The sequence below is a fragment of the Oncorhynchus mykiss genome, chromosome 1, assembly GCF_057628025.1.
Source record: "Oncorhynchus mykiss isolate SJ-2025 chromosome 1, ASM5762802v1, whole genome shotgun sequence".
In the NCBI taxonomy this organism is placed as follows: Eukaryota; Metazoa; Chordata; class Actinopteri; order Salmoniformes; family Salmonidae; genus Oncorhynchus; species Oncorhynchus mykiss.
In genome coordinates, this window is record NC_143022.1 from 9,440,268 (window position 1) to 9,467,056 (window position 26,789).

Here is a 26,789-nt window from a genome sequence, read left to right on the forward strand (position 1 = left end):
AAAATAAATATTTTAAGAATTCTATGACTTTTTTTTGTGTTTTTTTGGCCTTGCTGCTATTAGCTCATACAAACCCATTGAATAACAGATTCACTACATGGAACGATAGTTTGTTCTGAACTGTCTGTCCTATATCTGAAAGATCAGGAAACGTGGTTATTTTACATGTATTTAACACCTTATTTTTGACACTAAACAGTCTCCCATATATACTTCTATAAATGTTTCAACTGATACCGGGGAACCTTCAGTCGTGAGATCTGTGGGTGACCTAGTGCACGACAACCAACATGTTCATGATTCTCACCTTTTACACAGAGGGGTCATATTACTGTGTAGCCAAATCTGTAAGGACGCTACAGAGACGAGTTGGCAGATCGGCTGTACCGACTTCAGACAAGTCCCAAGACGCTTGTGGGGGGTCGTAGAGTGAAACGGAGAACACCATCGTGTTCGAGAGTCATCTTTCTGTAAAGGGGTCATAATAGTTTGTAGGCCACAAATGATTTTGTGAGGAGACCTGTTTTTTTTTTTTTTTTTTTTTTTTTTTTTTTTTTTTGATTTCTCTTTCCCGGGATGTCTCATGGTCTGACAAACACCGCTCTAGCTCTGTCACCTTTCACCTCAGAAGTATTACGTAGGCAGAAGTGGTGGATTTGAGACTCATCCAATGCAAATAAAATATCTTAAACTGACTGTTCTGTCTGTAGCGTCCTTACGGTAATGGCTACACACTAATATGACCCTTCTGTTTAATGTGAGACCCTCGTGAACACGTACATGTTGGTAATTAGATTCCTTTGGGGGTGCGGACATTGATCTTGGAGGGTTGACTTTGATTCACTTGTGCTGATGGCCACATCTACTTCCCCTGCAAATTTTTTATTTCTGTCTTTGTTACATACTTTCTCACTTATTTCTCCCCCCCCCCCCAGGTTGACGGCAGCAGAAGGAACAGAACCTCGCTTCATGAGAGAGGAAGAGGAGGAGAGCAGTGAGGAAGAGGATGAACTAACCCCAGAGGCTCAAGGTGGGGCCTCTCACCCCCTCACGTCCCTATTCCCACTGGGCATCAGGCCCTGACTTTTCCCTGACCTCTCCTTGTGTTGTGTCAAGCGTTCTGTGCCTGATAACAGATTCTCTCAGCTCAGCAGCCCCGGGCACTGCCGACGGTCCAAACGGAGCTTGCTCCCGGTGACTGTTCCAATTGACTGTAGTCCATTTTGGCTCCAGACACACTTGTCTCTCTCCTCGCTTTCCTGCATTTTTATCTCTGGAGTAAAGGGGAAAGCAAGAGCTTAACGTGTAAATTCTCCCCAAATACTGAAATGTGTATCCAGACATACTCTCATAGATTTATAGTGTTGCAATGAGTTAGAACCCTACCTGTTTAAAAAAAATGTTTCTAAAAATAAATAAAAAACCACCTATAATATATTTGTATATGAGACCTGCTGACCTTCATACATACTATTCTTCAGAGTTAGACGGGCCATCAACTGAATACAACATGTATTTAATATTAGATTATCTTTTGATTTTCTAAATTGAGTGACCTGGATTTGAAGTAGTGTGCTTCGAACAATCAGCAAGGGAATTGATTGATTGGAGTGATCTTGACGACTAAGTAGTAACAAAATTCATCCCCAACACATTGAGCCAGCTGTCCCCTAACCTCACACTGTTACTCCATGAGACTGTACTAATGTGACATCACTAAGCCTCCAGACATTGGCTTCCAAATTTGAAATCTGTGTCACATCCTCTCTGCCACCTAGTTTCCATGTAACAATGTCCCTCAAGGTTGTTGCTTCACACTCCAAAGCTATTGTTTGCTAAAAATAAGCCTCTCCTGACAGCCTCTCGTGTACGGCTGCAATTGCAAGTCATCTTTTGAAAATGTCTCTTATTGCTTTCAGAAAGGGTTCCTGGTATGTTGGCTGTAAACATGTTATTTTACTATTTATTTCTTTAGCTCGTCGGCATTTACTTTTCATATAGCCACCATTTACTTTTTGCGGGGAAGGAGCAAGAAACGTTAAACTTTGACCCTGTTGCAACCGTCGTCATGATAACCGGACAGCTGCATGTGTTCTAAATGTCTTTTATCAATAGACTTTCCACTCCTTTTTAAATTCTTACATTCACTACACTAGATTAGCGGCTTGCCCTAGCCTACGCGTAAATCATTTGTAAGTAATTGCCTTGTATTTTCCTGTTCTGGTGAGTAGAAAGTTGGCTAATGGTGAGACTATTAAATATGTTACAGCAATCGTGACTAGATCGGTTGGCAGAAATAGAAGTACAGCACTATCAACGAGGCAGGTCCCACGGGCCCTAGGTTTGACACACCTGGACTACTGTTCAGTCGGGCCTTGTTTTGATAAAAAGAAAAGGTGGCAAAAACGTTGACTGAAACGTATTGGTATAAAAGGTATATTTGTGTAGTAGTAGATTGATTGCTGGAATTAGAAAGCAGTTATTTTGACGGTTTCATCTCAGAACCATGTCCTTGAAGGTAGATTAGATTCAACTGGAACTGGAACATCCTCAGGAAAGTTGGAACTGTTCAGTCAGGATCCTCAGGAAAGTTGGAACTGTTCAGTCAGGATCCTCAGGAAAGTTGGAACTGTTCAGTCAGGATCCTCAGGAAAGTTGGAACTGTTCAGTCAGGATCCTCAGGAAAGTTGGAACTGTTCAGTCAGGATCCTCAGGAAAGTTGGAACTGTTCAGTCAGGATCCTCAGGAAAGTTGGAACTGTTCAGTCAGGATCCTCAGGAAAGTTGGAACTGTTCAGTCAGGATCCTCAGGAAAGTTGGAACTGTTCAGTCAGGATCCTCAGGAAAGTTGGAACTGTTCAGTCAGGATCCTCAGGAAAGTTGGAACTGTTCAGTCAGGATCCTCAGGAAAGTTTGTTTATGGTGTATTGATCCTTCAACCGCCATTTTGAGGACAAGCATGTTAAAACTCTCCCCGTTCAGCTAAAACCTCCTCCCTTTTTTACTTTAGCTTTTAAATGCGCCATCCTAGTCTTTACTAAAGTAACTCTCTATGTATCACTGTCTCCTCCACAGACTGGAAATCAGGATATTTACAGTATGTGTCTGAGTTGTGGCTCCCCCTAGCCTCACTTTCTCTCTTTCAACCCACCTCAATTCAAAAGGGCTTTATTGGCATGGGAAACATGTGTTTACATTGCCAAAGCAATTGAAACCTCTCTCTTTCTCCCCATCAGCGAAAAAGAAGCAGTTTGAAATGATGAGGAAGATGCATTACAACGAGGGCCTCAGCATCAGGATGGCCCGACAACTCATAGCCAACGAACAGGCGGAAGAAGAGGACGAGGACGAGGAGATGAAGGAGGACATGGAAACAGAGGACTTTATTGTAGATCCCCCGCATGACGGTAAGGCAAACAGGCATACTCAAACCTTAAGACGGTAAGCAGGGCGTATGCAGGTCCTTTACTATTGTGCCGTGTTCAAATACTCACACTAACCATACTATTTGTGACGTTAAATTGAGTACGCTTATTGGTCATAGTGTGGATAGAGTTAGTGTGGATAGAGTTAGTGTGGATAGAGTTAGTGTGGATAGAGTTAGTGTGGATAGAGTTAGTGTGGATAGAGTTAGTGTGGATAGAGTTAGTGTGGATAGAGTTAGTGTGGATAGAGTTAGTGTGGATAGAGTTAGTGTGGATAGAGTTAGTGTGGATAGAGTTAGTGTGGATAGAGTTAGTGTGGATAGAGTTAGTGTGGATAGAGTTAGTGTGGATAGAGTTAGTGTGGATAGAGTTAGTGTGGATAGAGTTAGTGTGGATAGAGTTAGTGTGGATAGAGTTAGTGTGGATAGAGTTAGTGCGGATGTAGTTAGTACGCCAAAAGTTCCCAGATGTCGCCAAAATACGAAGTATCCACCATATTTGAAGAAAATGGCGGAAAATATTTAGTCGAGGTCCGAGCGCATACAAATTCATTACTTTAAGTAATTATGACAAATGTTGAGCACTGTAAGGAAGTAGTTACCTTTCTAATCAGTTGCGTTACACGTTAGGTTGGCTGACAATTTGTTAGCTACGCTGTCCTTACAAACCACATAGCATTACAGCAGTATGTTTTTATTTTATTTCAAAAAGTTTATTTAACTAGGCAAGTTCGATAAGAACAAATTGTTATTTTCAATGACGCCCTTGGGAACGGTGGGTTGACTGCCTTGGTCTGCCGCTGAACGACAGATTTAAAAACATTTTTTTTTTTTTTAACCTTGTCAGCTCGGGGATTCGATCTTGCAACATTACTACTAGTCCAACGCTCTAACCACTAGGCTACCTGCCGCCGGAATGTTAGTTACCTAACATTAGTTGGTTACTAGTACATCTAACTTGCCAGGCAGTATATTAACTATAATCTAACTAACTACCCAACGTTCATTGACCTGATTATTCACGTCATTCTTAGCTAAGTGGTATAGTCGTTGTGCGTTCTCCATGGACATTGCTAATTCTGGCTATCTACTCCGATTTCAGAGCACTCTTGTCTGAGTGTGCCAGAGTGCAGAATAACTGATGAATTTAAAGGTTCGTAAAGGTTATAGCCTTTACAAACACTCCACACCCGTTAAATATGGCCGGGGCCAGTAAACGTCGGCAATTAAATTGTTGCCAGCAGCACAGTTACAAGCACCAACAATCTGGATAACATAAACTGCCTAACCGGCTAGGATGGGTAAAATGGGTAATGTGTTCTCTCATTTGTCTGGAATTAGCTAGTCAACGTTAGCCAGTTAGCTTGGGTGCTTGACTGCTGTTCTGAGGTCAGAACTCGGATCAACCCTACTCTTCGGCCAGAGCGTCCAGTGAAGAATTTACGAACAACCAAAGCGCTCTCCAGATTGAATTTACGAACCCACCCGAAATCGTAAAATGTCTAGCTAGTAATTTGTTATGCTAACAAGCTAGCAAGAGGTTGCATAAGAACAGCATCAAATTCCGGTAGATAGGCGAAGCTAGTACGTTCAACTGAAAGGATACAGTTTGTTTACAGTATACTAATAGTATGCAGTGTATATACTCATTAAGTATGTAGTATACAGTATGTTAGTATGGGTATTCGACTACATGTCTACACAGCTGAATCTGATTTTAAAGGCCTTCATTTGGTTTTGAACAGTCTTAGGAAGTGCGACGGAGATGACTATGGTGACTATGGTGACTATGGTGACTATGCTGTTTGTGCCACTGCTTAGTAGTTTGCACGTCATGTGCATTTTTCAAACGTCAATATATAGAGGAAATGATACCACTTTACAGAGTATGTCATTGAGATGATGTGCCAGCAGAACAAAGCACATTTAGAGTTAGCAATCTAGCTAATGTGTTCTGAGTTCCCACTTCCTCCTGTGGTGAGTGATATGGGGCATAGCCTAGATCAATATGCACAAAAAAAAACATGCAGGCAAATGAATCTCTAAAGAGACAAACAAGATATCTGATTATAATGGACCCTATTTTAAATATCCATCATGCATTGCCTGAACATATTAGATGACATAGCAAACTTTTTTTTTCATGTCTCGCTTGACACTGGAAGAAGTCCGTCCAGAGCCACACCGCTAGACTACAGGAGAATGCTCACTGCTAGAATAGCACTGGTGAAAGAGCCCTCCCACACTGCTAGACTACAGGAGAATGCTCACTGCTAGAATAGCACTGGTGAAAGAGCCCTCCCACACTGCTAGACTACAGCAGAATGCTCACTGCTAGAATAGCACTGGTGAAAGAGCTCTCCCACACTGCTAGACTACAGGAGAATACTCACTGCTAGAATAGCACTGGTGAAAGAGCCCTCCCACACTGCTAGACTACAGGAGAATACTCACTGCTAGAATAGCACTGGTGAAAGAGCTCTCCCACACTGCTAGACTACAGGAGAATACTCACTGCTAGAATAGCACTGGTGAAAGAGCCCTCCCACACTGCTAGACTACAGGAGAATACTCACTGCTAGACTACAGGAGAATACTCACTGCTAGACTACAGGAGAATACTCACTGCTAGACTACAGGAGAATACTCACTGCTAGAATAGCACTGGTGAAAGAGCCCTCCCACACTGCTAGACTACAGCAGAATGCTCACTGCTAGAATAGCACTGGTGAAAGAGCTCTCCCACACTGCTAGACTACAGGAGAATGCTCACTGCTAGAATAGCACTGGTGAAAGAGCCCTCCCACACTGCTAGACTACAGCAGAATGCTCACTGCTAGAATAGCACTGGTGAAAGAGCCCTCCCACACTGCTAGACTACAGCAGAATGCTCACTGCTAGAATAGCACTGGTGAAAGAGCTCTCCCACACTGCTAGACTACAGGAGAATGCTCACTGCTAGAATAGCACTGGTGAAAGAGCTCTCCCACACTGCTAGACTACAGGAGAATACTCACTGCTAGACTACAGGAGAATACTCACTGCTAGACTACAGGAGAATACTCACTGCTAGAATAGCACTGGTGAAAGAGCCCTCCCACACTGCTAGACTACAGCAGAATGCTCACTGCTAGAATAGCACTGGTGAAAGAGCTCTCCCACACTGCTAGACTACAGGAGAATGCTCACTGCTAGAATAGCACTGGTGAAAGAGCCCTCCCACACTGCTAGACTACAGGAGAATGCTCACTGCTAGAATAGCACTGGTGAAAGAGCTCTCCCACACTGCTAGACTACAGGAGAATACTCACTGCTAGAATAGCACTGGTGAAAGAGCCCTCCCACACTGCTAGACTACAGCAGAATGCTCACTGCTAGAATAGCACTGGTGAAAGAGCTCTCCCACACTGCTAGACTACAGGAGAATGCTCACTGCTAGAATAGCACTGGTGAAAGAGCCCTCCCACACTGCTAGACTACAGGAGAATGCTCACTGCTAGAATAGCACTGGTGAAAGAGCCCTCCCACACTGCTAGACTACAGGAGAATGCTCACTGCTAGAATAGCACTGGTGAAAGAGCCCTCCCACACTGCTAGACTACAGCAGAATACTCACTGCTAGACTACAGGAGAATGCTCACTGCTAGAATAGCACTGGTGAAAGAGCTCTCCCACACTGCTAGACTACAGGAGAATGCTCACTGCTAGAATAGCACTGGTGAAAGAGCTCTCCCACACTGCTAGACTACAGGAGAATGCTCACTGCTAGAATAGCACTGGTGAAAGAGCTCTCCCACACTGCTAGACTACAGGAGAATACTCACTGCTAGACTACAGGAGAATACTCACTGCTAGACTACAGGAGAATACTCACTGCTAGACTACAGGAGAATACTCACTGCTAGAATAGCACTGGTGAAAGAGCCCTCCCACACTGCTAGACTACAGCAGAATGCTCACTGCTAGAATAGCACTGGTGAAAGAGCTCTCCCACACTGCTAGACTACAGGAGAATGCTCACTGCTAGAATAGCACTGGTGAAAGAGCCCTCCCACACTGCTAGACTACAGGAGAATGCTCACTGCTAGAATAGCACTGGTGAAAGAGCTCTCCCACACTGCTAGACTACAGGAGAATACTCACTGCTAGAATAGCACTGGTGAAAGAGCCCTCCCACACTGCTAGACTACAGCAGAATGCTCACTGCTAGAATAGCACTGGTGAAAGAGCTCTCCCACACTGCTAGACTACAGGAGAATGCTCACTGCTAGAATAGCACTGGTGAAAGAGCCCTCCCACACTGCTAGACTACAGGAGAATGCTCACTGCTAGAATAGCACTGGTGAAAGAGCCCTCCCACACTGCTAGACTACAGGAGAATGCTCACTGCTAGAATAGCACTGGTGAAAGAGCCCTCCCACACTGCTAGACTACAGCAGAATACTCACTGCTAGACTACAGGAGAATGCTCACTGCTAGAATAGCACTGGTGAAAGAGCTCTCCCACACTGCTAGACTACAGGAGAATGCTCACTGCTAGAATAGCACTGGTGAAAGAGCCCTCCCACACTGCTAGACTACAGGAGAATGCTCACTGCTAGAATAGCACTGGTGAAAGAGCTCTCCCACACTGCTAGACTACAGCAGAATACTCACTGCTAGAATAGCACTGGTGAAAGAGCCCTCCCACACTGCTAGACTACAGGAGAATGCTCACTGCTAGAATAGCACTGGTGAAAGAGCCCTCCCACACTGCTAGACTACAGGAGAATACTCACTGCTAGAATAGCACTGGTGAAAGAGCCCTCCCACACTGCTAGACTACAGGAGAATGCTCACTGCTAGAATAGCACTGGTGAAAGAGCCCTCCCACACTGCTAGACTACAGGAGAATGCTCACTGCTAGAATAGCACTGGTGAAAGAGCCCTCCCACACTGCTAGACTACAGGAGAATGCTCACTGCTAGAATAGCACTGGTGAAAGAGCCCTCCCACACTGCTAGACTACAGGAGAATGCTCACTGCTAGAATAGCACTGGTGAAAGAGCCCTCCCACACTGCTAGACTACAGCAGAATGCTCACTGCTAGAATAGCACTGGTGAAAGAGCTCTCCCACACTGCTAGACTACAGGAGAATACTCACTGCTAGACTACAGGAGAATGCTCACTGCTAGAATAGCACTGGTGAAAGAGCTCTCCCACACTGCTAGACTACAGGAGAATGCTCACTGCTAGAATAGCACTGGTGAAAGAGCTCTCCCACACTGCTAGACTACAGGAGAATACTCACTGCTAGACTACAGGAGAATACTCACTGCTAGAATAGCACTGGTGAAAGAGCTCTCCCACACTGCTAGACTACAGGAGAATACTCACTGCTAGACTACAGGAGAATACTCACTGCTAGAATAGCACTGGTGAAAGAGCTCTCCCACACTGCTAGACTACAGGAGAATACTCACTGCTAGAATAGCACTGGTGAAAGAGCCCTCCCACACTGCTAGACTACAGGAGAATGCTCACTGCTAGAATAGCACTGGTGAAAGAGCCCTCCCACACTGCTAGACTACAGGAGAATGCTCACTGCTAGAATAGCACTGGTGAAAGAGCCCTCCCACACTGCTAGACTACAGGAGAATACTCACTGCTAGAATAGCACTGGTGAAAGAGCCCTCCCACACTGCTAGACTACAGGAGAATGCTCACTGCTAGACTACAGGAGAATACTCACTGCTAGAATAGCACTGGTGAAAGAGCCCTCCCACACTGCTAGACTACAGGAGAATGCTCACTGCTAGAATAGCACTGGTGAAAGAGCCCTCCCACACTGCTAGACTACAGGAGAATACTCACTGCTAGAATAGCACTGGTGAAAGAGCCCTCCCACACTGCTAGACTACAGGAGAATGCTCACTGCTAGACTACAGGAGAATGCTCACTGCTAGAATAGCACTGGTGAAAGAGCCCTCCCACACTGCTAGACTACAGGAGAATGCTCACTGCTAGACTACAGGAGAATACTCACTGCTAGAATAGCACTGGTGAAAGAGCCCTCCCACACTGCTAGACTACAGGAGAATACTCACTGCTAGAATAGCACTGGTGAAAGAGCCCTCCCACACTGCTAGACTACAGGAGAATGCTCACTGCTAGAATAGCACTGGTGAAAGAGCCCTCCCACACTGCTAGACTACAGCAGAATGCTCACTGCTAGAATAGCACTGGTGAAAGAGCTCTCCCACACTGCTAGACTACAGGAGAATGCTCACTGCTAGACTACAGGAGAATACTCACTGCTAGACTAGCACTGGTGAAAGAGCCCTCCCACACTGCTAGACTACAGGAGAATACTCACTGCTAGACTACAGGAGAATACTCACTGCTAGAATAGCACTGGTGAAAGAGCCCTCCCACACTGCTAGACTACAGGAGAATACTCACTGCTAGAATAGCACTGGTGAAAGAGCCCTCCCACACTGCTAGACTACAGGAGAATACTCACTGCTAGAATAGCACTGGTGAAAGAGCCCTCCCACACTGCTAGACTACAGCAGAATGCTCACTGCTAGAATAGCACTGGTGAAAGAGCCCTCCCACACTGCTAGACTACAGGAGAATGCTCACTGCTAGAATAGCACTGGTGAAAGAGCCCTCCCACACTGCTAGACTACAGCAGAATGCTCACTGCTAGAATAGCACTGGTGAAAGAGCTCTCCCACACTGCTAGACTACAGGAGAATGCTCACTGCTAGACTACAGGAGAATACTCACTGCTAGACTAGCACTGGTGAAAGAGCCCTCCCACACTGCTAGACTACAGGAGAATACTCACTGCTAGACTACAGCAGAATACTCACTGCTAGAATAGCACTGGTGAAAGAGCCCTCCCACACTGCTAGACTACAGGAGAATACTCACTGCTAGAATAGCACTGGTGAAAGAGCCCTCCCACACTGCTAGACTACAGGAGAATGCTCACTGCTAGACTACAGGAGAATGCTCACTGCTAGAATAGCACTGGTGAAAGAGCCTTCCCACACTGCTAGACTACAGGAGAATGCTCACTGCTAGACTACAGGAGAATACTCACTGCTAGAATAGCACTGGTGAAAGAGCCCTCCCACACTGCTAGACTACAGGAGAATACTCACTGCTAGAATAGCACTGGTGAAAGAGCCCTCCCACACTGCTAGACTACAGGAGAATGCTCACTGCTAGAATAGCACTGGTGAAAGAGCCCTCCCACACTGCTAGACTACAGGAGAATACTCACTGCTAGAATAGCACTGGTGAAAGAGCTCTCCCACACTGCTAGACTACAGGAGAATACTCACTGCTAGAATAGCACTGGTGAAAGAGCTCTCCCACACTGCTAGACTACAGGAGAATGCTCACTGCTAGAATAGCACTGGTGAAAGAGCCCTCCCACACTGCTAGACTACAGCAGAATGCTCACTGCTAGAATATCACTGGTGAAAGAGCTCTCCCACACTGCTAGACTACAGGAGAATACTCACTGCTAGACTACAGGAGAATACTCACTGCTAGAATAGCACTGGTGAAAGAGCTCTCCCACACTGCTAGACTACAGGAGAATGCTCACTGCTAGACTACAGGAGAATGCTCACTGCTAGAATAGCACTGGTGAAAGAGCCCTCCCACACTGCTAGACTACAGGAGAATACTCACTGCTAGACTAGCACTGGTGAAAGAGCCCTCCCACACTGCTAGACTACAGGAGAATACTCACTGCTAGACTACAGCAGAATACTCACTGCTAGACTACAGGAGAATGCTCACTGCTAGAATAGCACTGGTGAAAGAGCTCTCCCACACTGCTAGACTACAGGAGAATACTCACTGCTAGACTAGCACACCTACTTGTAAATATGAGCTATGTAGGTTATAGCCTTCGGTTAAAGAGCCAGCTCTACAAATACTACTTTTTGCCAAACTTGGCTCATTTCTTGAGAAGAATATTAGGAGTGTGGTGTGCGAAGAACTCAAATGGTATTGCATTTCAAGTGGTATTAAATAGATCTTGTCTTAATAGTCTTAAATTTAACCTCCGGATACTTTGGGTAAGACATGGGGGTTCTCAGAAACCTTAGGACAGGACTAGTCAGAAAATGAACATTGGGATCACACTCTGGCGATATCCATTGAAAGAGAGAAAATGGTTGATTGTGTAACATTTACTGCAGCAAGCTGACAGCGTGCTAAGAATCAATAGCCAATCCATCACGGGCTGGAAGCTATAGCAAGCCTTTATTGGTCAATCATAGCCAAGCATTTTCTTTCTCCAACTTAAGCCCCGCCCACGCTCTTTTCGCTGAGCTTTTTTTTTCCTTTCTTGCCCAGCTAACTTCGTTTGTAGTGAACAAACGTCACTGTGCAGACATCTCGGTGCTCTTCTGTTATTACCATGTATGTATATCCTGGGAGGATTTATTTGGTTTCAATGTCCCTCAGTCGAGCACTCGGATTTCCTTCAAGCCTTGCTGAGTAATATCAGATGTTTTAGCAGACGTTTTTTTATCGCAGGGGTGGCGCCGGGAATCGAACCCACAACCCTGCCGGTGCATGCGCAATGCTCTACCAACTGTGCCGTACAGGACCACAGGAAGCACTGAGTACGCTGTGGAGACACTTCATTACCCTGTAGCCTGAAGTAGTAATATATAAACAGGGAAATTATAAATGTTCTCTTGGTTTTAAGACTTATGTACTAGCGTACATGCATGGGGAACCTTCTAGAAAGGCAGTTGGATTCTGAGAGGGTTAGATACGTGTAAAGCTCCACATAAACGTTACCATGCCCTGATTTTAGTAGGCCTTCCAAATCGCAAGTGGTCATGCAGTTCCTCCGCGGAGGACTGATGTGGCACGTTGGAGAAAATATTAAAGGTGTTAATACTGGACTCAGCTGTTGACAGAAAAGTCTGAATTGAGATTTAGGATCAGTTTGACCCACCCTTTTATTTGTTGTGATTTAAAGGGGCAAAACTGATCCTAGATCAGCACTCTGACTCCGAGACACTTTGTGAATACAGGCCCCATGTTCACTCTACTATAAGACTACTAAAATGTTAGCGTTTCTGTTGTTTCTCTGTTCCAGTTACTGTTGTAATGAATTAACGCATATGGTGCTGTCACTCACATGTCCTCTCTTTTTGGATTGCAGCTCTGGATTCCTAGAGGAGGAGGACACGCCACCTCTCCTGTCCCCAGCCTGTGTGTCTCGGCTCTCATAAAACATTCAAAAGAGACACTTTGCTACATGTGCCGGGCCATAGAGCAGACCGCTTCATAACCTCACCTCGAACCCCCCCCCCACGCGTGTGTATATTTCCCAGAAACACTGCAATGCAAAGCAAAGCATATCGACCCTGCCGGTCACTTCTCCTCGTTGCGAAAGAGTCCCTCTCAAAAAGTTGCCGTCACCTCAAAGGAAACCAGACCTATAGGAACCGAGACCTAAAGACTGTTATAACAGACTGTTATTATCAGTGAGGACTCCTGCCTCACTCCTTGCTCAATCACTCACCTGCTCGCTCGCTAGCTGCAGTCTGTCTTTGTTTGTCCGACTGTCCTGGCTCCTCCTGAGCCCCTGGCAAAAGCTGTCGGAAACCCCACTTCCTAAAAAAACAGCAACACCCATTGGATGGAAGTGGTGGATAATTATGATGATGGTGGTGGTAGGAGGATTTTGGTCTTTTTTTTGTTGTCTTTAGTTCCCCCTGTACCCGTACCTGTTTTTTATTTAATTTTAATTTGAACTAACTACCAACATAACCGTCGTTGAAGAAACCTTGGTGAGAGAGCTTCTGTCCTGGGTTTTTGTCTCCGTCTTCTCCTCCGTTCCCCTGATCTTGGATGTAGGTTTGTCTGGTATGGATATAGGAACAACAAACTTAACATTTACTACCAGCCCGCAAGGCACCTCGATGTCCAAGGTGACCAGCATTTCAGTCCTACATAATATATACACGCCCACTATAGGATATTTGGTACAGAACATACATGTCCACTGACTAATGGGAATAGATATGTTTCCAACAAGGTACCATCATCTTAATAGGGTGGCTAAATGTACTGTAATTGACAGCAAAACCAATTTATTCTCATGCAATAAAATGACCATTTTATTATGGATTGCGTTGTGATAAGTAACCATAAAACAGCGTAATATAACGTCATTTCTCACAGGACATCTGCATATTAAAATGGAGATGTCCAGGCTTGACATTATACCTATGGGACGCAGCTGTATTGTGCATGGCTACTAAAGCCTTGTGCTTATCAGCACTCATGCCATGTTCGCTCACGAAGATAATAAGAAGGACAACATTTGGGAAAGGAACCTCCCAGAGAAGGTTTGTACTACTGATAAGCAGGGGTGTATTCACTAGTAACCAAACGGGCCAAAACAGCGAGGGACTAAATTGCATTTTATCCAATAAGAAATGCTTGTTTTCATTGCAAAACATTTTGCTACAGTGTACACTAAGGAAAATACTCCAGGGCTGTTTCCTGTACAATGTCAATAATACTACTTACCATCCTGCAGTAGGACTTTTGGGGGTTGATTGGCTGCATGAACGGAAAGATTTCTGGTATGTAGTTGATATTATGTTCACTCTTACATTCTGTATGAAAGGTATGGTATTGTGAGGTCGTTGATTTGGATCAATTTACCCCCATTTTAGTTTTTGCTTCCCGTTACCTTTTGTAATCTGCTAGCTAGCTTGGCGGACAAAATGAGTGATATCTGGGCAACCAAGACAGTTGGTTACTGTGTATTTATTGCCTCTGATATTTACGTCATGGCACATCAATCTACATGAACCTCGGAGAACCACTGTCCTCCAGTGATAAATGAAGTCTTAAACATTGAGTTTTGATGTCCTCTTCCTGAATGAGCACATTTTACAAAACAGTTTTTTTTGTTTTATCAGGGCATGTAGATATTGTTTCTTTCTTCTCAGAACTAGACTACCAAGCCCTTTTAATTCTGGGGACTGAATGACCATATAAGCTAGGTGTCCATCCGTTGGATTCTGTCCTCACGATTTCAAAAGCTCAGCAGTGCTGGATTCCTTTTGAAAATTATAGCATCACATCCACAGGAAATACTGATTGAAACACTGACTGTTCCCACTATCCTTCTTGCTCTTTGTTTTTTTAATCTACTATTATCCAAATAATGAGGGAAGACACATAGGAGAAAAACAAAGTCATTAACACTTAAGAGTTATTACTATGAAGATTTATATTTTTTTTTCTCCAATTTTCAGGACTTAAGACAAAAGGATGAGGTTGTCTGTGAATCAACTTGTATGACATTAACCCGGGGTGGTTATTACAAGGCAAATGTGCCTATATGATGTATTTATGTGTATTGTGAATGAATAGGCTATGCTCATGTTCTTCCCTGTGCAGTTCAAGGCTTGGATTCTACTGGCTACTTGTTGTCTTGCTTATATTCTACCATGTTTTCTTTCTTTACGTTGGACAGTGGACTAACATTCTGTGTTGTGATAATTTGTCTGTCCCCAAATAATGGACTTTTGATTTATTTTTATTTTTTTTGTATCTTTAAATTTGCATGTTCTTAAACATAAGGATGTGTGTATTTTTGTCTCCCATAATTAAAAGATGCTGTTTATGAAGCGTCTGCTTATGAGCTTGGTGTTTTTATGTGGAAGTAGAATGTAATACCATTGAACACCATTTTATTCTCCGGTTCATGTTTTTTGATCCAGTGTACCTACGCCTAACAGATCGCGCAGTACTTCTCTATGGCCACTAGATGGCAATATTATCAAATCTTCATGTTGAGAGGGGCTATTACTCCATGCTGTTAGTTCTGTGGATTTATATTATATACGTTCTCCTTTTGTATTAGAACAATCCATTGGCAACTAGATGAGGTATGATACAGAAATTAAGGGTAGATATATTTAATTGAAAGAAATATTTAAACACCTGATTTTATTATTATTATTATTTTTTCTTATGTTACTCTACAAATCCTTGTTTTTTTTCAGTTGCTAACAAGCGTCGGTCAATACTGAAGCCAATTTTTCAGAACTCTTCAGTCTGCATTACCAACATGCATTTTTGCCAAAGCTCACCTCCAAAATGAACTCAAAACACTTCATACATGTCTCAAAATAAGCTCGTTCAACCATAACACTGGCAATAATTCTCACTCAGAAAGCATCCATTGTCACTCATAACACACGGACCTAAAAAATACTAAGAGGGAGCATTACATAAATTATTAACTTTTATCTTTTAGAAGTTTCTATGATTTTTTACATCAGTATTTCTTTATAGAATAACACTTATTCACTTTGACTGTAAAGTCTATTTAACAAGAATGAATCAGAAATGCAGCAATTTGCTTCAATATACTTTATTTTTTCTTTATCTTTGCATATAGTAATTTACTTGTGGAAAAATAAGTTGAAACGAAACAAATTCCTGAGATTCTAAGGCTGCAATGATTATTACAACAAACATAGTATAATCACACATACAGTGCCTTGTGAAAGTATTCGGCCCCCTTGAACTTTGCGACCTTTTGCCACATTTCAGGCTTCAAACATAAAGATATAAAACTGTATTTTTTTTGTGAAGAATCAACAACAAGTGGGACACAATCATGAAGTGGAAAGACATTTATTGGATATTTCAAACTTTTTTAACAAATCAAAAACTGAAAAATTGGGCGTGCAAAATTATTCAGCCCCTTTACTTTCAGTGCAGCAAACTCTCTCCAGAAGTTCAGTGAGGATCTCTGAATGATCCAATGTTGACCTAAATGACTAATGATGATAAATACAATCCACCTGTGTGTAATCAAGTCTCCGTATAAATGCACCTGCACTGTGATAGTCTCAGAGGTCCGTTAAAAGCGCAGAGAGCATCATGAAGAACAAGGAACACACCAGGCAGGTCCGAGATACTGTTGTGAAGAAGTTTAAAGCCGGATTTGGATACAAAAAGATTTCCCAAGCTTTAAACATCCCAAGGACCACTGTGCAAGCGATAATATTGAAATGGAAGGAGTATCAGACCACTGCAAATCTACCAAGACCTGGCCGTCCCTCTAAACTTTCAGCTCATACAAGGAGAAGACTGATCAGAGATGCAGCCAAGAGGCCCATGATCACTCTGGATGAACTGCAGAGATCTACAGCTGAGGTGGGAGACTCTGTCCATAGGACAACAATCAGTCGTATATTGCACAAATCTGGCCTTTATGGAAGAGTGGCAAGAAGAAAGCCATTTCTTAAAGATATCCATAAAAAGTGTCGTTTAAAGTTTGCCACAAGCCACCTGGGAGACACACCAAACATGTGGAAGAAGGTGCTCTGGTCAGATGAAACCAAAATTGAACTTTTTGGCAACAATGCAAAATGTTATGTTTGGCGTAAAAGCAACACGGCTGAACACACCATCCCCACTGTCAAACATGGTGGTGGCAGCATCATGGTTTGGGCCTGCTTTTCTTCAGCAGGGACAGGGAAGATGGTTAAAATTGATGGGAAGATGGTTGGAGCCAAACACAGGACCATTCTGGAAGAAAACCTGATGGAGTCTGCAAAAGACCTGAGACTGGGACGGAGATTTGTCTTCCAACAAGACAATGATCCAAAACATGAAGCAAAATCTACAATGGAATGGTTCAAAAATAAACATATCCAGGTGTTAGAATGGCCAAGTCAAAGTCCAGACCTGAATCCAATCGAGAATCTGTGGAAAGAACTGAAAACTGCTGTTCACAAATGCTCTCCATCCAACCTCACTGAGCTCGAGCTGTTTTGCAAGGAGGAATGGGAAGAAAATGTCAGTCTCTCGATGTGCAAAACTGATAGACATACCCCAAGCGACTTACAGCTGTAATCGCAGCAAAAGGTGGCGCTACAAAGTATTAACTTAAGGGGACTGAATAATTTTGCACGCCCAATTTTTCAGTTTTTGATTTGTTAAAAAAGTTTGAAATATCCAATAAATGTCGTTCCACTTCATGATTGTGTCCCACTTGTTGTTGATTCTTCACAAAAAAATACAGTTTTATATCTTTATGTTTGAAGCCTGAAATGTGGCAAAAGGTCGCAAAGTTCAAGGGGGCCGAATACTTTCGCAAGGCACTGTACTTGTACAGTCCTGTGAGAGTTCTAGTAGTTATGACATCTGGTCATAAACCTTCCACCTCCACGCAGAGAGAAACTCCTCTATGGGGTTTAGGAAGGGGGAGTATGGAGGCAGGAATAGTACTGATATCCTGGGATGTGCAGCAAACCAGTCTGTGACTGAAGCAGCGTGGTGGAATGTCACATTATCCCACACAACAACGGAGGTAGGGGTGTTTATTTCCCTATCCTCTGCGTGCACAAATCGATTATGCAGGTCATTCAGAAAATAAATGAACCCCTCTGTATTGTAGGGGCCAGTGAGTGGCTTGTGTAACAACAAACCATCATTGGACAGTGCTGTACACATTGTGATGTTAGCTCCTCTCTGGCCTGGGACATCTATGGTTGCTCTCTGTCCAATCACATTTCTTCCCCGCTCAATATATTTCAAAATGTCAGTACATGTAAAAAATGTGAATAATACTGTTTGAACACTGCAGATTTGGTTGGTTGCACCCTTAAACCAGCCTCTCTCAAAGAGAGACCATGGTTTACAACATAGTCAATAATTGTGGCCTTTCTCATTATAGACCACCGCTCTTGGTCTTCCTCTCCTTTGTCCTCCACACATTCTCCCTCTGTTGTTGTTATACAAAATGAAGAACAGTGGGCCAAAATTAGAACCCTGCGGAACACCTGAGCACACCTCTATGGACTCAGATTTACAACCATCCGCCATTACACATTGTGTACGATTTGATAGGTAATTAATAAACCAATCTAGAGCATGACAATTTATTCCACAACTTTTTAACCTTTGCACTAACACAGCATGGTCCACTGTGTCAAAAGCCTTTGACAAATCACTAAAAACAGACACACAATGTAACTTCTTATCAAGAGCCCAGTGGATGTCATTTAAAACCTTCAATGTTGCTGAAACAGTGCTGTGGCCAGACCTAAAACCTGATGGCATTCCATTTAAGATGTTATCTTGGAAGTAGGTCTTTAGCTGCTTACTAAGGACTCCAGTACCTTTGACAGTACAGATAATGTTGATATGGGTCGATAGTTGTCAAGTAGCGAAGGATCTCTACCTATCAGGAGAGGCAGTACAAAAACAGATTTCCGTAACTTGGGGATTCCCTTCACATCAAGCGTGAGGTTAAAAATACATGTTAAGAGGGGAGCAATGATGTCAGCAGCTAGGTGTAGGAAGCGAGGGTCTAGTTCATCAGGGCCAGGGGATTTTTTTCCCACATAAATTTATTTCAGGGCTTTACACACTTCTGAAAAAAGAGAAGGATGAAAATTAGGAATTTAACCATCTCTCACACAGGCAATAGCACAGTGATCACATGTCATTTGCAAAAATACCAGAAGCATTAAAATGAAGAGTATTGGTTAAGATCAAATCAATCAAAGAGGATTTCAGAGGATACTTTATATTCAACCTTGTTACACACTTGACAATCTGAGTGAGATTTAATAGGTATTGCATTGAATTTATTTTAAATTGTTTGGTAACGAGACTAAAAACAGGACACCTCCGTAGGGTTTCAGCTGAAATTGCAATCAGCCGTCTTTGGAATGTTCAAATATTCTGCTGAGATGTTCCAATATTCTGCTGGGATGTTCCAATATTCTGCTGAGATGTTCCAATATTCTGCTGAGATGTTCCAATATTCTGCTGGGATGTTCCAATATTCTGCTGAGATGTTCCAATATTCTGCTGAGATGTTCCAATATTCTGCTGGGATGTTCCAATATTCTGCTGAGATGTTCCAATATTCTGCTGGGATGTTCCAATATTCTGCTGAGATGTTCCAATATTCTGCTGGGATGTTCCAATATTCTGCTGAGATGTTCCAATATTCTGCTGGGATGTTCCAATATTCTGCTGGGATGTTCCAATATTCTGCTGGGATGTTCCAATATTCTGCTGGGATGTTCCAATATTCTGCTGAGATGTTCCAATATTCTGCTGAGATGTTCCAATATTCTGCTGGGATGTTCCAATATTCTGCTGAGATGTTCCAATATTCTGCTGGGATGTTCCAATATTCTGCTGAGATGTTCCAATATTCTGCTGGGATGTTCCAATATTCTGCTGAGATGTTCCAATATTCTGCTGGGATGTTCCAATATTCTGCTGAGATGTTCCAATATTCTGCTGGGATGTTCCAATATTCTGCTGGGATGTTCCAATATTCTGCTGGGATGTTCCAATATTCTGCTGAGATGTTCCAATATTCTGCTGAGATGTTCCAATATTCTGCTGAGATGTTCCAATATTCTGCTGAGATTTTCTATATGTTTCAGTCTGGTTACTGCAGAAATGCAAGACATTTGCAATCATTCTGTTTTGAATCTGTTTTTAACAGTTTTGCATTTGAAAAGGTGCAGCAAATAGATAGTTTTGCAGGTGGTGGAGTATGAATGAGAAAAGAGTTCATGGATTTCAGAGAATGTGGTCATTGAATGCATTTTTGTGTGTGCATTTTTGTGTGTGAACGCAATGAAAAAGTATTCCGTTTGGTCCACATACACTGCTGTTTCGCTGACTGTGTGAAGAATTTTGACAATGTGACTTCAGTTTTGACCAATGCATGTTAGCAAAACAAACTGTAATGTTAGATCGAGGAAGAGGCGATGTGAGAGGTTTTACTCTGCCCAAAATCTATCCACGAAAATAAGCCCACAAAGTGGGGGATTTTTGTATGACGGTCAGCTAACTGCTAATTTTCTACATGGGGATCATTTGATTGAAAATAAGTTGCGTAATGTTTAGGTTGTTATGAATGACCTGATAGAAGTGGACACATGACATTTGGCCAATTGTTAAAACGACTACTATATGAGTGCTGTTCCGGTTGTCACAGAGAGAGAGGAATCATCATGGATATAAACCATCTTAGTATGAACATTGCCATTGAGGGCTTCCACCATTTTAAAGTAGTCAACTGGTTGGGGATTCCTATGAGTTGGGAGCGATCGGCCAATGAAGAAGAAAATTGCCAAATTTTGGCACTTTTATGGGCTCTTGAGTGGAGTGATGCTGCGATCTAAGGCACTGCATCTCAGTGCTAGAGGCGTCACTACAGACCTTGGTTCGATTCCAGCCTTTATCACAACCGGCGTCGTTAGGGTTTGCCCGGGGTAGGCCGTCATTGTAATTAAGAATTTGTTCTTAATTGACTTGCCTAGTTAAATAAAATAAAACAATTCCGCTCACCACTAAATATGGTGATGAGAGGCAGTCTAGTGGGAGAAGATGGAGCGAGATGGATGGAACATTTTTATTTCAATAGAGGTTTCTATTCCCAAAACTAGACTCTGTTACAAACGGAGTGGACTACGTTTTGTAGACTTTCAGCCTTTGTCAAAAAAAAATGTTAATGACATTGTTTTGGAGTGCAAGAGCGAATTGATTTACTGCAGTGGGGCTGCTTCATAAAGTAAGCGTTCCACAACGGACAGCCAATAGAATCTCGCAAACTTGTGCTTGGCTCTGCCCACCTCCTTGCTTGTTCTGCCCACTATGATTAATTTGCTCCAATTGGACAACAGCCCCCCCCCCCCCTCCCCCATCTTGGGTTAATTATAAACATCTTTGGCATTAACATGGGCAGGGCCATTTGAAGAGCGTCCACCATTTTAATTTAGTCGACTGGTTGGGACTTCCAATGTTATTGGCTGATCCCTCCTGGTGACCATGTTGGTGTCATGTCCAACCGGGTTATTAAAGAGGGCTCAGCCAATCTTTAAGAGGACAATGTACTTCATTCAGTATGGTCTATACGGTCACAGACGCTACATTCGCACAGATACACAAAGAGGAGTCCTCTATTTATCTCTATGGGTACAGTTCCCGACTATACCACATGTCCAGCCTCCTAGTCCCGAAGAGAGCCTTCTCTTTGGATGGTTCAAGTATCACTCAAGTCGTTTTTTCATGGATCAGGAAACACTGGACACGATGATTCGTAGATACAGCAGCAGCTTGTAATTGTATGCGTGAAATGAAAAGCCTCATCCCACTTGGCTGCTATAACCTAGCTAGTGAAGCGTTATTTTCCTATTCAATTTAACAAACAAAAAAACGATATCCATTTAAAAAATATATCTATTTTATTTACGTAGTTATTTTACTTGTAATTTGTTTATGGTTGCATTGTCGGGAACCTATTATTTGTCAGCCAGTTTTGCCGACGTGTTGTGGATTGATTCCCAGCTCTTTAACGGGGTAGCCGAGTCCAAAACAAGGGACAGCTGTTTAAAATCCTAGTGTTTTAATCCCTGTTTTTACTTGTTCAAGAAGATGAAGATAACGGTGGAATTCGAGGAATGTCTCAAAGACTCTCCGAGATTCAGGTAGACCAAATGTCCTTGCTACTTTTTGTTTCTCCTACATTTATCTGACAAGTTAGTCAAGTTTTAGCGAGCTAATATTACGGAGACGTTAGCTTGCTTCTTGTCAAAATAATAATAATTAGCTTTATTAGCTCCGGGGACTCAGCTCTTGTCCCCTTAGCTAGCTAAATTACCTAACCGGTTATCTGTGTATGTGAGACGGAATAACAACAAAATGTCAGTACAACGACTAGATTTATTTTATTCTGGAGAGGAATGTTAAGCTAGCGAAGTGATTGCTATTTTCACTGCCAGGGTCAACTCGGTTGTACAGTGCTACCTGCATTGTAACCTCATCACAAGCACGTATTTCCTTTGGTTTGTTTGGTGGATGGGAGGTGGTCATATGTTCATTTTTCATGTTGGTAATAAGAATATTTCCAGAGGTCTCAACTGGCAACCATAAAGTTGCAAGTTTATTGTTGCTCGTGATCCTACAGTAGTAACAAACATTACAGCTTGGTTCTAGGTTTTCAACAGTGCTGTCATTGACCTCCATTTACATTGTCTTCAATAATATTAGGCAGTTAATAGCTCCTAATATAATGAATGCCCTGTGCTTGCTTTGAAACTGTAGAAGATGCGTCTGCCTCTTAAAGGTTTTCCACCTTATGTGGTTAAATGTTTTTGCTTTTTTGTTATCAAATTGTTATTTCATCCTATTCAGTAAAACGTGGTCTTCCCGAGCTTTGAGAAAGAGCCTCCACTTCCTCTCGGACTGCCCCCTTCTCCCTCCCTCTGCGCTGAACAACATCCTCTCTTACAAAATGACAAGCAGATGTTAGAAAGTTGTTGGCAGGAAACGTGGAAAGAGGCTTTACATTTTTTTTAAATTTTATTGTTTTTGTTGAATGAAAACATTTCCTCAAGGATCAGCTTGGGGGGATGAACAAAAAAGCCTTACAATCAGCTGAGCTTGAAACGATGACTGGTACTCACTCTGGTTGGCACTGGTTGTGGCACCTGCGCTTTCATTTTGGCTCCTTCACAAGACTCAAAATGCCTGCAATATCATAATATATGCCATTGAGCAGATGGATTTAGCCAGAGCACCTTAGGCATGCGTACATTTTTTTTATTTTTATATATATATATATTTTTATAAACATATGCTGGGAATTGAACCCACTATTTTGAGATTGCAAGTGTCATGCTCCACCAACTGAGCTACAGAGGACGTTGTCATATCACGCATCCTAGTTTCCCTATCTGAATAATGTAAGAGGTGCTGCTCTGCTCTAGTGGACTGTCTGTGCCACTATTTAATTTTTTGTATTTGTTATCATATAAGGCAAATGTTTTTGCTCTTGATCGTGAGAAATGGCAGGGGTGTGCAAAAATCTTAGTCCAAAGGGTGTTACTGCCCCCCATGCTAACCAGGGTTGTCAGGTGCACAGTGTTTCCTCCGACACATTGGTGCGGCTGGCTTCCGGGTTGGATGCGCGCTGTGTTAAGAAGCAGTGTGGCTGGTTGGGTTGTGTTTTGGAGGACGCATGACTTTCAACCTTCGTCTCTCCCGAGCCCGTACGGGAGTTGTAGCGATGAGACAAGATAGTAGCTACTAAAAAAACAATTGGATACCACGAAAAAGGGGTAAAAAATAAATAAAATAAAAAAAGATAACATGCTGTAAACCCTCATATGCCAGGAAGTTGGTTCATCTGGGAGCTTTTGTCAGACAGCCATCAGTGCAGTCCACTGTGACAGGTAGACCTATGGACAGAGCCCAGGTTTCTACTGACCCCTGAACTGTGACAGGTAGACCTATGGACAGAGCCCAGGTTTCTACTGACCCCTGAACTGTGACAGGTAGACCTATGGACAGAGCCCAGGTTTCTACTGACCCCTGAACTGTGACCGGTAGACCTATGGACAGAGCCCAGGTTTCTACTGACCCCTGAACTGTGACAGGTAGACCTATGGACAGAGCCCAGGTTTCTACTGACCCCTGCACCGTCGGGGTCGTTGCTTCCAGTCACATGACCCTAACATGACCCTGGGGTTCATTGTGGGTTAGAATTGGCCAAAGATCCTTAAACAACATACATTCTTTCCACTTTGACCACCATTGCTTCACTCTGTTTTCCATCGTGTTTGATTTGGCAGAGAAGAGGACAAAGGGAGAGCGGGCGAGTAATGGATGAAAACGGGCATGCAGACCAACAAAGAACTGTCTTTTGACATCTGTTTCCATTTGTGTGTGTGTGCACTTTCAACTCTGTGTCCAATGAATGTTTTCTTTTATTCCCAAGTGGGTAGGCTACACCCCACATTACCACCTCTAAGGTCTCATTTTTAGATGTAGCCGAAGTTATCATGTTGCCCTGAAACCTGTTTTCAACAACTTCTCCGGGACTCGGATGCCAAAAGGCTGCTGATTCTGTTATACCTTATTTGCGATATGTTATAAGATTGCTGAAATAAATACTCTAGCTCACTTATCTACAGTCAAAGTTTTCAGTGACAGACAGGCTGAGACTATATGTCAGCTTTTGATGAACTTTGAACCAAATTTTAGGCTTTAAAGCGCTTGTCAAACTCATTCCACGAAGGGAATGAGTGTCTACAAGTTTTCGCTCCACCCTTTTACTTGGTTAATTAAGCTCACTAATTAGTAAGGAACTCTCCTCACCTGGCTGTCTAGGGCTTAATTGAAAAGAAAAGCCAAAAACCTGCAGACACTCAGCCCGTTGAGGAATATATATATTTGTGACAGTTTGGTTTTGCACACTGTTGTTCGACACATTCATTTCAGCCTACAGTATATTCAGCATTTTGAGGAAGTTTGCTGTTTAATTTTGCAATTCTGCATTGTCCTTATGTTCTCTTTCCTCCTCACCCTGTGACATTCTTTGTAATTGAAAGTGATGCAGAAACCGAGCTCGGCTGAGTGCCGTTTACATGATGTCACAGGCCGCTCGATAGTGGTAGCAATTTGACCTGCCTCATTGACAAACCCACAGCTGACACCTCATCACTGACATTGATAATGCAGAGCAGAGGACGGCACCGGGATACATTCACCACAGTTCAAGAACGTTGATGGTGGGCCAGCCAGTCCCTGGGCTAACTTTAGTTAGCCTTTGAGTTTGTTCCTCACAGACGTCAAGTGGTGGTTGTACACTAACATCTTTGCTACCCTTCAGGTGAGCTCATTTGCACGCCCGATGTAGCCTCAGCCTAATCTACGATTCCCTTCGGATTTTACGGTATACCATTAGCAATGAACACACAGGACCTGTTTGCTTAACCGACTACTGAGCAGCTGTAACACTACTGGGTACAGGAGCTAATTAAATATTTATCGCTGTCTTTTTAAAATGGGTATGATCAAGGTTGAGGTTTATGGTTATGACTGATTTTTGGGTACACCTTTAGACCTGGCCTACAGTTGAGCAGAGCACTTGAGATGATGTCTATCAGCCGATTTACACTGCAACAGAGTAGTGGTATGGGGATCGTCAGAGTTATGGATGGAGTCAGAGGACTTGTGAAGCACTAGGTAACACACTGATTGTGGTTCTCCCTTGGACTGGCTCCCGAGTTACTGTAACTGAATGACACACCCAAACACACACATGGTTACTCATTGAGTCACTTAGCCTACACCATATGGGGCCATACTGTACTTTGCCTAAGATCCTTCATTTGAATATTACCACCAAGGATTTGATCTTGTTTGTTATTCCTTAGAGTTTGTGTGTAATGGTGGGTTCTTAACGCAGCGGACCCCCCCCCCCTATCCAACATTCCCGTTCTCTAACAATTACAGGATATACGCCACAGCACAGGGGCTCGACCCCGGTCTTTAATTTTTCCGTCTAGAGTTACAGAGAAGTATGAAGTAGAAGTATCAATCGTTGGGACTGTCATCCTGTCCCTCTCAAACCACACTTCCTGCTTGTCTCGTAGGATCCTACATGATATCGACGTCCTCAAAAGTTGTCAGGAAGAGGCTGTGAGACACGGCTTTTGATTTGGGAGGTGTTACGGGGATTACAATTCCTGGATTCCTTTCAATAAATTCCCTTGTTTTCCAGAAATCCTGGTTGGAGGATTCTGGATTTTCTGCTTATTCTCTCCTGATTCTAGGGTACACCAGGGAATTTATAGAAAGTTCCCATAAATTTGCAACCCAATAGTGTGACTAACCTGTTTTTAAATACCTCACTACCGCTCTTAAACCTACCACACAACCCCCTCTTGGCTCACAGCCAGCAAACCTCCTCTAAGTAGCCAGAGGTTTACACAGGCAACGCTCAATGAGTCATTGGGAGGGAGTTCATTCACGTCTGTTTTTAGAATCTATACAGGTCAAAACCAGTGCTCCGCAACCTTTAGTATGGCCATTTGATTGTCTTTGTGGTGTTGGCTTGGGTGAGAAGGTTGGCTGAATGTAGGCTAAACGGACTCCCCACTACTCTCTGTCTTGACAAGCCTGTCCACACCCTCCCACTTGTAGCGCTGCATTGTGAAATGGTATAGCGGATTGTGTGTGTCAGCCTGGGCTACTTGAGTGGTTTGGCCTAAAAAGGGTGCTATATTTATTGAGAGACTTGGTACAGATGAAGTTGGACTTACATATGTGCCCTGTTGATGTCAAAGCTCCCCTAAACACCGATCTAGGATCAACTTTCTCTCCCCTGATAAACTGAATCTAAACTACAGCAGCCAAACCCAAAACATTCTTGGACCAGTGCCTTGAGTCTGCGTCTACCTCGTGGCCTAGACGGCCTCCTCTCTGTCGTTGCTGTCGTTTCCCCAGACCTGACTGAAATGAGTCTTCATGGACCTGTTTCAGCCTC

General features: G+C 43.1%; 2 protein-coding genes across 6 annotated transcripts in view; both read left to right on the forward strand.

Moving 5' to 3' along the window:
• ppp1r2 (protein phosphatase 1, regulatory (inhibitor) subunit 2) overlaps positions 1 to 15,096 on the forward strand; it is a 37,703-nt gene extending 22,607 nt beyond the window's left edge. The window contains exons 4-6 of the mRNA XM_036990081.2: positions 936 to 1,030; positions 3,236 to 3,406; positions 12,609 to 15,096. Coding sequence (XP_036845976.1) covers positions 936 to 1,030; positions 3,236 to 3,406; positions 12,609 to 12,622 — 280 coding nt within the window. The 3' untranslated portion in view covers positions 12,623 to 15,096. The remainder of the gene's footprint in view (positions 1 to 935; positions 1,031 to 3,235; positions 3,407 to 12,608) is intronic.
• A 6,139-nt stretch (positions 15,097 to 21,235) lies between these two features.
• Positions 21,236 to 26,789, forward strand: part of acap2b (ArfGAP with coiled-coil, ankyrin repeat and PH domains 2b) — a 62,394-nt gene continuing 56,840 nt past the window's right edge. For 4 of the 5 annotated variants that reach the window (XM_090237919.1, XM_090237548.1, XM_090237622.1 and 1 more), the window contains exon 1: positions 21,340 to 21,945. In XM_090237919.1, coding sequence (XP_090094045.1) covers positions 21,893 to 21,945 — 53 coding nt within the window. In that variant the 5' untranslated portion in view covers positions 21,340 to 21,892. Of the gene's footprint in view, positions 21,946 to 26,789 lie in introns of all 5 variants that reach the window. The other variant, XM_090237668.1, reaches the window with a different exon arrangement.